At 31.2% G+C, this 10,916-nt stretch overlaps 1 protein-coding gene across 1 annotated transcript; it reads left to right on the top strand.

The window, feature by feature from the left end:
• The first annotated feature begins 983 nt into the window (after nt 1–983).
• LOC134835830 (uncharacterized) lies at nt 984–9,529 on the top strand. The gene is made up of 7 exons (XM_063850811.1): nt 984–1,279; nt 1,424–1,599; nt 1,660–1,812; nt 1,872–4,708; nt 5,560–7,622; nt 8,664–8,883; nt 8,947–9,529. The coding sequence occupies exons 1-7, from the start codon at nt 1,040–1,042 to the stop codon at nt 9,285–9,287; spliced, it is 6,030 nt and encodes a 2,009-aa protein (XP_063706881.1). The 5' UTR covers nt 984–1,039; the 3' UTR covers nt 9,288–9,529.
• The last annotated feature ends 1,387 nt before the right edge of the window (nt 9,530–10,916 follow it).

Here is a 10,916-nt window from a genome sequence, read left to right as displayed (position 1 = left end):
AAACTTGTTTTGAATTGGCATGAAGGCGATTTTTATTGAATTAACTAAAAAGCGAATTTTTAAAGTGCGAACGAGATGAATTTTAATTTAATTTAATTTTAATTAAATTTTAATTAAAAAATTAAAAATTAAATAAAAAAATAAATTAAAATAAATTAAATGAAATTAATTAAATTAAAAATTAAAAATAATATTAATAAAAAAAATAAAATAATAAAAAAAAATAATAATAAAATAATATTAATTTAATTAAAATTTAATTAAATTAAATTAAATTTTAATTTTTTTTAATTTTTTTAATTTAATTTTTTTAAAAATTTTCATGAAAAATTTCGTTAAGAAAAATGCTTCAAAAAATTAAAAATTAAAATTAATATTAATAAAAAAAAACATAAAATAAAATAATAAAAAAATAATAATAATTAAAATAATTAATTAAAATAATTAATTTTATATTAATAATTAATTAAATTAAATTAAATTAAATTAAATTAAATTAAATTAAAATTAAAATTAAAAATTAAATTTAAATTAAATTAAATTTTTGATTTATTTTTTTTTTAATTTATTTTTTTTTTTAAATTTTCATGAAAAATATAAAATTTTAACTTTTTTAAATAAATTTTTGAAAATTTTCCTTAAGAAAAATACTTCAAAAAATTAAAAATTTGAAATAACGGAAAATTTGAAAGACATTCAGCGCCATAAACATGCGGCTCGAAATTGAACTAACCCGATTTTGAATTAGCTGAACGATTTCTAAAGTTTAATTCAAAATTTTAAAGATTTTTCTTGAATTTTCTTTAAATTTTCTTAAAAAATTAATTTTTAAAAAAATTTTTTGAAGTAAGAATTTTATTATTTTTTAAAATTTTATTAAAATTCAATTTTTTTAATTATTTTTTTAAAAAAAAATTTTCAGGACAATTTTCGTAACGTACATCTCGCGTTCGCCTAACAACAAATCAGCAAGAAGAGAAGGAAGCGCAAGCATTTTCAACTCGCAATTAAGAATCTGCCGTGAATTCTTTAACAAAAAATGTCTACCAAGGAGGAAGAAATGGACAGCACAATGTCAAAGATCTTCGAGACGCTAAATCTGAATAGTTTGTCGACGGAGATGCACAATTTGTCGCTGAACGAGCTGAAAAGTTCCCTTACGAGTCTCGGGCAATTCGTGATTGTGGGTAAATTTGACGGCGAGACAGCGGAACAACAAAATTCCGTGACAATTACCACAAATGGCGACTCGGAAGCAACTTCAACGCAGAATGGCGAGGTAAGTTTTCACTTTTTTCGCCAAAAGTGCGAAAATTTCGCATAAATTCTGATAAAAAGCACACCACGGTGTGCAGCAGCATACACAGACAATAACAACAATGGCGATCCGTGATTTAATTTTTTTTTTGCAATTTTTTTGCAGCAGGAACCAACAAAGAAGTATCACGATGAGAAAATTTTCAACTTGTCATGTCGGTGTGCGGAGTGTACGAAGCATCGCGAAACTGTGATTCAGTTATATTTGGAAGATGCGAAATATAACGAGTTATGGGAACGTCTGCAGAAGCATCTTCTCTCGTTCTACGACATTATTCCGCAGTAAGTTAGACTGTTTTCGATAATTTACGATTTGAAATTATTTTTTTTTTGTTTTTTTAGATCTCCCGACTCGGCTGTCTTCAAAAAATACAAGGAATTGATGGAAAAAAGTCACACAAAATGGCTCAGCGACGGATCGATCGACTTGAAGAACAACTTTCGCCTCTCTTTGGGTTCATATCTGCCATTGACGGACGAGATGATCTTCACGTTGTGAGTATTTCCGATCTGAAATGAGAAAAAAACATAAAAAAATTAATTTTTTCTTGTAGATTGTGTAATCGGGACCCCCATCAACTGTTCGAACTGATTTGTATCCAAATGCAAGCCGTTGTCCTCGCCTATACGGAAGGCCTGAAGAACATCCTGAAATACAACGAGCAAAAAGAGGTTGTCGACTATTGCCCATCTGACTTGTTAAATTACATTTTTGATGGTTATGCGAAAATTTGTCATTGTGAGAAAACCTTGTCGACAATTTTCTTCGATTTGGAAGCCGGGCATCTCTTACAATTCAATTTGTCGCTAAGTCAAGTCTACAAACGCATGTATCATCGTTGGATCTACCTGGAATTGCAAAAACTCGTGCCGGAGTGCATCCTGAAGCTCAAAGAATTGGATTATGACGACAATTATACGGTTCTCGTGCAAAAATTCATCAAATTTGAGGACGCAATGACAAGTGTAACGCAAACGTGGCGCGATATCTGGCTGTTAATCCAAAATTATCACAAATCCAAAGAGGATATCGCGCGTCGCAAACGCATCAATACCGTTCATTCGATTTTTCAGGTGATCCGGGACTCGGAATTTGACTTTGACGAGGGTTTCGTACTTGAGGATAAGCCATTGGTTGATTGGATCACGTCTGAAAAGCGAAATGACGTATGGCAATATGTCGTGCACAATATAAAGACCAATTGGAGCTCGTGTGCCGAATCGCGTCTCACCGCGAAACTCGTTTCCGTGACGTGTGTCAAGTGTAATTCGCCTTTTGTGCCGCACATTGTGACTTGTGAGTGTCGTAGTTGTGTAATTGCGGGCGGGCCATCCATAACAAGCGCCAAAAGTGACAAGGGAAAAGCGGCATTGTGTACCAAATGTATCTTTTTCGAGAAATTCACGAATGGCGTGGTCGTGAAAAGGGCTGCAAACGAAGATTATCCCGCAGAAAGTCATCCGGAAGCGGAAAAGGACCGAAAATTGTATCATCTTGCATGGGCAATCTTCAAACATATCCCCGATCGAGTCCAATATTCGAGTTCAACCATTGATCCGGCACTTTTTTGCGTCTTTCAGGATGTTCCGTGCACGCGATATTCGTGTCGCGTTGCTGCCAACATCATTACTCTAACATATCCATTGAATTTTTCCAAATATCTCATCAAGTACTATCGCCAGTTGGATGAAACGACACGAAAAAAGATCATGAGTCTTCAAATGGACGCTTCAACGATCAAAAATCTCGAAACGCGTACAAGTGACATCTTTTCGTCAAGTAAAAAACTTCATCCGCTTCACGTGACCGACAATAAATGGGCTTCGAACGGGGATTTGAGCGAAAATGACGATGAACCGATGCGAAAAGCCTCCGCTCTGGCCGAAGGATTTCTCGTTGACTTCCCAATGCCGCAGAAAAATGTAATTTTTACGTATTTTTTCAAGCTTTTTCGCATCGTTGGGTCAGATATCGAATTTAATGCCGATCTACTTGATAACATGAAGAAGCCCAACTCGAAATTCGTGACGTCAGAGGTGAATTCGGCGAATGTAAGATCACGCGGCGGCGATCAACTCGAAGACATCAACATCCGGATGAACAATTTGAAGATAATGAACAAAGTTGTGCGACGTGATTGCGGTTCGCCATGCGAAAAAGGCACAAAAGACGGCGAAATCAAGAAACCTTTGGTCGAAGCGTTGCAATTAGCGGCAAGTAACAAGAAACTCGAAGCGGAATTACGTTCGTTGCAAAAGGAACATAGCATGTTGAAGGATATGGTGCGCGATTTGGAACACATTCACGAGGAAAAGCATCAGTGCAACCATTCGGAAGACGAATCCAGCGATTCGCGCGAAAGTAAAAGCTCCCATCGCACCGAAGGACAATGCATTTGCTATTATTGCACGATTTTCGGGCAAAATGACTGCTCCCATAATAGTCGCGTCAACGAAACTCGTGATAGACTGAGAAAACGGTTGCGAAAAATGCAAGCTACAACACCCCCAATTACGGCAAATGGCAAAGAACACAAACCTGTGACGCTCAAAGACATCAAAATGGCACGCGCCAATGCGAATCTCGCGAAAAATGTGAAAAATCCCGAGCCGCCGAAGGGAAAAAGGATCGTTTATCAACAAACGACGCCAAATGCGAACCAAATTCCCGCAAAAATGCCCGTTCAAGCGAAATCTGTGACATGTACGATGCCTCCGAGAGCAGTTGTTCCTCCCACGCCCTGTCCTGAAACGGAATCCGTACAGAAAATTACTCCAATTAACTGTGCCCCGGTCGATGACATCCTGAAATTCATCGAAGGTGACGCCGCGAAGAAGGAAAAAGAAGCATTAGCAGCAAAAAAGGCGCAAAAAAAGAAACAAAAACAACGAAAAATGGAGCAAAAGAAGATTTCAGAACTGGAAGACCTTAAAAGTCAACATGATGAACTTTCTGTGGAGGAGGATGAGATAAGGAAATCTTTGAAACTCTTGAAAAAACGTAAAAATAAGAATCGTTTGATGCAAGCTGAGGAACGTTTGGTTGAATTGAGTGGTTTGAAGAGTGAATTGGCCTCAGCAGCGAGCGAGATAATTCAAACGATTCGCAAAACAAACCCGAATTTCCATTTCGGGGACTTTGGAGAGGTAGAAGACGATGAAGATGAGGAGGAAATTCAGGTGCAAGAAGAGCCGCAAACGCCGCAAAAACAAGCTGTGATGAATGAACAACGAAATTGCGAAATTTCCGTGGATCCCTCGAAGAGAATGGTAACGATTAGGCGCATAAATTTGCCGCATTCAGAACCTCAAGTGACAGTTACGGCAAAAGGAGCGTCGCCAGATAAGGATCAGCTGCTTTATACTTTTATCAATGGGCAACTTGTTCCAGGTTTGTGTTAATTTTGAATTATATCATCAAAAATTTGATTTTTTTATTTTTAAAAATTTTAAATTTTTCAAAAATTTTCAACTTTAAATTATTTTTAAATATTTATAAATTTTATTTTTTCATAAATTTTTAAAATTTAAATTTTTAATAAATTTTCACAAATTTTTAATTCCTCCTAAATTTTCATTTTCTCAAAAATTTTACTCTTTCAATTTTTCATAATTTTTTTTTATTTTTCATAAATTTTTTATTTTTCACAAAATTTTGATTTATCGTAAATTTTTGATTTTTTTATGAATTTTTCACAAATTTTTAATTTTTCATAAATTTAAATTTTTTTTTAATTTTCATAAATTTTTTGAATTTCAATTTTCATTCAATTCAATTCAATTTTAATTTTTCATAAAATTTTTAATTTTTTACAAATTTTTATATTTTCATTAAATTTTGATTTTTCCTAAATTTTTTATTTTTTAAATTTTCATAAAATTTTTGAGTTTCAATTTTTAATAAATTTTCATAATTTTTTTTTAATTTTTTACAAATTTTTATTTTTTCAAAAATTTTTTAATTTCTCACAAATTTTAAATTTTTTCATGAATTATTTAATTATAAATTTTTTAATTTTTCATAAATTTTTTTATTTTTCATAAATTTTTAATTTTTCATAAATTTTAAATTTTTAACAAATTTTTAATTTTTCACAAATTTTTATTTTTTCATAAATTTTTTAATTTCTCACAAATTTAAATTTTTTCATAAATTTTTAATTTTTCATAAATTTTTTAATTTTTTTAATTTTTCACAAATTTGAAATTTTTTAAAAAATTTTATTTTTTTTAAATTTTCAGCTTCTCCCGCAAACCAACAGCTTCTGCAAAAAATCAAGAGTCAAGCAAGTCAGTATACCCAAAACTACTTGAAGCCTCAAAATCCAACGTTAAATGTTCCGCCGCCGCCGCCTCAAGCAACGCAAGAGCCTCAAGATCCTCCGCAAAAATACCCCGTCGTCATCAAGTCAAACGTGAAAAAACCCAACGCGATTCAACTGCAAAAAATCCAACAAAAAATCCAAAAACAACAACAAAAAAATGCCGAAATGGAAAAGAAAGCTCTGAACAACAAACAGCAACAACAGGAAGCAAAATCAAAGAAAAAAGTCGAAAAACCCGAAGAAATCCCAAAAATTCCTCCTCCTGCTGCGAAATCGTCGAACAAAAAAGACTCGAAAAAGGTCGAAAGTAAACAAGAAAAAATCGAAACGAAAAACAACAAGAAAAACAAACAAAAAAGTGATAAACGACAATCGAGTGTGGAAAAGACTGAAGAAATTCCGAAGAAGGAAAAGCCAAAACGACATGCCTCGACGTACATTGACCCGGAATTCGACAACAACGCCTTTAAACTTCTAAATATCGACGATTCCGAGTCAGATGGAGACTTGCCGTCATCTTCCGAGGCTTCAACTGTCAGTTCTGAGCAAATTGCGCCGCCGCCAAAGCCTGAAAATACAAAGACTCGAAGTGAAAAGTCACAAAATTCGCAAAAATCTAAAACAAACGAACCGCAAAAGCAGAAAAATGCCAACGAAAGAAAGCAAAGTACGGATTCAAGCACTTCCGTGAAGGCTGGGCGTAATAAAATTAATGAAAAATTGACAAATGGAACGAAAAATCAAGGGAAAAATGCAAAAGAGAACGGAATACAGGGAAAATCGACACCAAAAAGCGACGTAATGAGCAAAAACATGCAAGATAAAGTAAATGGCGTGAGTATTATGGAGCAATTAAGTCGCGGCGTTCGAGTTGAAGGCTTAACATTGCCTCCGGGCATCACATTGACCCGAATTGATCCTGCCGCATGCGAAAATATCAAAGCAAAGAAGGAATCCATCAACAAAATAAGTCAACCTTTGACCACAGTCGTCGCCGATCATCATCCCATGATGAATCCTTACTCAGAATCGAATTATTTGGTCGCGAATCCAACTGCAGCTTACGGAATGCCCAAACAAGACAACATAATTATGGTTGAAACGCCTCAATTAGCGACAAAATCCGTAAATGGGCACTCGAACGATGAACCAAGCAAGAAATCTCGACGTCGTCGCAAGAAGAAAACTGCCGAAAATGGTCAAGTAGAGCAAAAAACCACTTCGCAGCCGAAAAATAAACGAGTCAACAACGAAAATGTGTCGAACAACAACATGGTAACCCTCAAAAATCCCATGTTCGATTCCGTTAGTCAAACAATCAGCAAAAAAGCTGCTTCAGTGATGTCAAATCGAGCTCCAATCCCGTCGTACGATCAACCCGCAGCGATAATTAAGAACGAAAACGGCATGTTTACGATTCGAAATCCTGCGTTACATCAAGCGATCTCTCACGGGCAAGTTAATACCTTGCCGCATTACAGCACTTATAGCGGCGCGAACAATGGAGGTTTAAATAACGGGCATTGCTCAGGAGATGACGTTCCTTATACAGCTCCCGATGCGATAATTGACGGCGATGCCGAGCGAAAATGCAATTCTGTGATCGGGAGTGAGATAAAAACGGCGCATCAAATAAAGCAGGCGCAGCAAAAGGAGCAACAGCATTGGGGAGATGCAGGAATTTTTGGACTTTCGACAGCGTTTCCGGCTTCAGGGGGGAATTCGAACAAATGTTATTCACCGTTTGAGCCAAATTGTCAGAGAACGTCGCCCGGCGGATTTAATAGTGACTTTTTTGGGAGGATGGGAGATTATCCGAAGCAAAATTATTTTGCCACAAACTCGCATTTCTCGCCGAGGAATAATTTTTCACCCGAATTGGGGGGACACAGTAATTATTATGATAACGGTGCAAATTCCAAATATGATGATACGAGTTTCTTGCAAAGTTTGCAACCGGGACAGCGGTTAAATAGTGAGGTGAGTTAATTGAAATTTTGTGAAAATTAAAAAAAAAAATAAAAATAAAAAAAAAAAAATTTTTTTTGAAAAAAAAAATCATAAAAATTTTCAATTTTCAAAAAAAAAAATTCAATCGAAAGTTTTTAAGTTTGAATTTGAAAATTCGAAATATTTAAAAAAAAATTATAAATATTTAAAAAAAAAAATATATATACCTAATTTAAAAAAATTGAAAAATCGTAAAAATTTTAAATCACATTTTAAAAATTTGGAAAAAAATAATTTCGAAAAATCTTATATTTAATTTTAAAAATTAAAAAATAAGTATTCGTGAAATTAAAAAAATAAAAATCATGAAAATTTCGAAAAATTTTTTAAATTTTAAGTTACCTAATTGAAAAAATTCATAAAATTAAAAAAATTTGAATGAATTAAAAAAAAATAAAAATAATGAAATTAATGATTTTAAGTTGAAATAAAAAAAAAGAAATTTTTAATGAGAAAAATCAAATTGAATCATTAAAATGATTAAAAGAAAAAAAAAATTAAAATATAAAAAAAACGAGGAGAGTTTTTTAAAAATTGTTAAAATTTAATAATTTTGAAAAATTTCGAAAATTTTAAGATTCTTTAATTTTTCGAGGAAAATTAAAAAAAAAAATTAAGGAAAATTTAAATAAAAATTTTTAAGGTAATTTTAAACGACTCAAAAATATTATTTTTTTTTAATTTTTAATTTTTTTGAAAAATTAATTTAATTTAATTTTAATTTTAAATTTATTTATTTAGAATTGATGATTTTAAAAACTTAAGAAGATTTTAGATGATTTTAAAAAAAATCGAGTTTATAAATTTAAAAAATCATTGAAAACAAAAATAATTTTTAAGAAAATTTTCAAAACAAAAAAAAATATGAAAATTTTAATGTTTTTTTTTTAAATTTCAAGAAAAATTATAAAATTTTTAATAAATTTTGAGAAAACTCGAAAGAAATTAAAAATATTTCAAAAAATTTTAAGAAAAAATTAATTATTTAATTTTAATTTTTTATCATTTCAGGTCACAATTCATAACATCAACGAAGCAAAGTTCCTGCGCGATCAACATGCAGACTCAAATGGCATTGAAATAACGCGAATTCAAACACCCGGCATGGATGTTACGGGAGATGCATCGCACACAGGGGAACGCATCACTCTAAACGAGTTACTGAAAAATACTTCGCTGTATCAGAACAAACAACTTCTCGATATGGCAGCTGATTCTACGGATTTTTCAGGTAAATTTATAATTTTTTTTTTAAATTTTTCATTTAAATTAAAAAAAAAATTTTTTTCTTTAGATAATCTCTTTTCGTCTCGCACAACGGACTCTCCCTTCAACAATCACTTTTACGATGCACCAATTAAGCCTCCGCCATCGTCGATGAAAGGCGTTATCGGTTTAAATCGTGCTCCGGGATCAAAATCAAAGTCATCTGATAGCCCATCGTCGTCGTTATTCGGGGAATTCTCGTCGTCGTTGAGTATGAGTAGCAGTAATACGCCGCCAAGTGCTGACGATCCCCTCGTTGATTTCGGTTCGAACTCAGATCCGATCTACTATGACACGAACAAGAATGGATCGCATGGACTTGGCGTGATCGGGGGCGAAATTAAGGCTGTTCAAGCGAATATCGACTAAAAATTCACTTTTTTTCCCAAAAAAAATAAATAAATAACCGAACAATTATTACCTATAAATGTCCTTCAATAGATTACCATGATGCAATATGATTATACGAAAAGCAGCTCATCGCAAGCAAAAAAAAACTCAAGAAAGGAAATGTAAATTTCAATTTACTTAATTTTGAAAATCTAAGTAATATCATCCTTATAAACTACTTAAACATACAGAAAAATGAAAAAAAATCATGAAAAAAATAAAAGAGAAGCTCATGAAAAAATTGTCTTTTTATTAAATTTTTAAATTTTTTTAAATTTTTCTTTTAAAAAAATGTCTGAAGTTCAAATTTTTGATAAAAATGCTTTTTTAATGGAAATTCGACGTAAAATTATGAATTATTTATACGAAAATGATTTGGAAATGCGCAAAATTATTTATGTAATGATGTGTGTCAAGCGAAAATCGAAAGAAGAAACTATCGAAAGGATTCATAAAATTTATAAAAAGTCTCAAAAAGGTAAGAAATTTAATTTAAAAAAAAAATTTTAGAAAAAAAATAAAAAATTAAATGTTTGAATTAGCGAATATGCGATTTTCAAATTTTCTAACTGTCAAATTTTGAATTGACATTTCAAAAAATTTTTTTTAATTTTTATATTTTTAAATTTTTATCAAATTTCATTCGAATTTTTCTTAATTTTTTAAAAAATTAAAAAGTTACAATAAAAGAAAAATTTTTTAATTAAAAAAAAATCTTCATAGTAGGCTCATCGTTTATCAATTTTTGACACTTTTCGGAACATTTTTCTAAATTATCAGTAACTAAATGGACCAAATCTCGTCAAAATCTTCCAAAAACTTTACTTTTTCTGACGAATTGTCATCTCAATCCTCAAGTCATGTAGTTTGTCGGATCTGTCGATGCGCCGATAGCTCTTTAACTGCTCTGAAATGCAATTGTCAAGGAACAATGGTAAATATTTTTTCTGAATATTCTTTCAAAGTAACTCCAATTGTATTTTTTTATCGTAAAAAAGGGATTTGTACACAACAATTGCTTGATAAAATGGACTCGCATGACAGGAACTGACATTTGTGAAATTTGTAAAGGGAGGTATCACTGTCATAAGAGGTTTGTCGCTTAATTTCTTTTAGTTTTTCGTTAATTTTTGAAGATTTTGATGAAAATTTTATTTTTTAGGGAGTATCGTCAAATGACAATGGCACTTCTTCGAGGTCCATATCTCTCTCCAATATTGAGGAAGCTTATTACGAGTCTTTTGATTGTGCCTTTGGTTTATTCGAACACAAAAGAGGTTTGAAATTTTTTTTTTTAAATTAAAATTTTTTATTAAAAAAAATATAATATAAAATTTTAAGAAGTTTCGTTTAAAATTTAAAAAAAAAATTGAAAATTTAAATTGAAAAAAATTAAATTATTTAATTAAAATTAATTAAAAATTGAATTAAATTTTTAAAAATTAAAAAAAATAATTAATCAAAAAATAAAAAATTTTTTTAACATTTTAAAAATAAAAATAACACTTTTTTCCAAAATATTTAATATTTAAATAATTTTTAAAATTAAAATTTTAAATTTATTCAATTAAATATTAAAATAAAAATTAAATATTTTAACAATAGGTA

Source organism: Culicoides brevitarsis, chromosome 3 (assembly GCF_036172545.1).
Source record: "Culicoides brevitarsis isolate CSIRO-B50_1 chromosome 3, AGI_CSIRO_Cbre_v1, whole genome shotgun sequence".
Classification (NCBI taxonomy): domain Eukaryota; kingdom Metazoa; phylum Arthropoda; class Insecta; order Diptera; family Ceratopogonidae; genus Culicoides; species Culicoides brevitarsis.
Note: the sequence above shows the minus strand (reverse complement) of the source record. Positions and strands in the feature narration are given on the sequence as shown.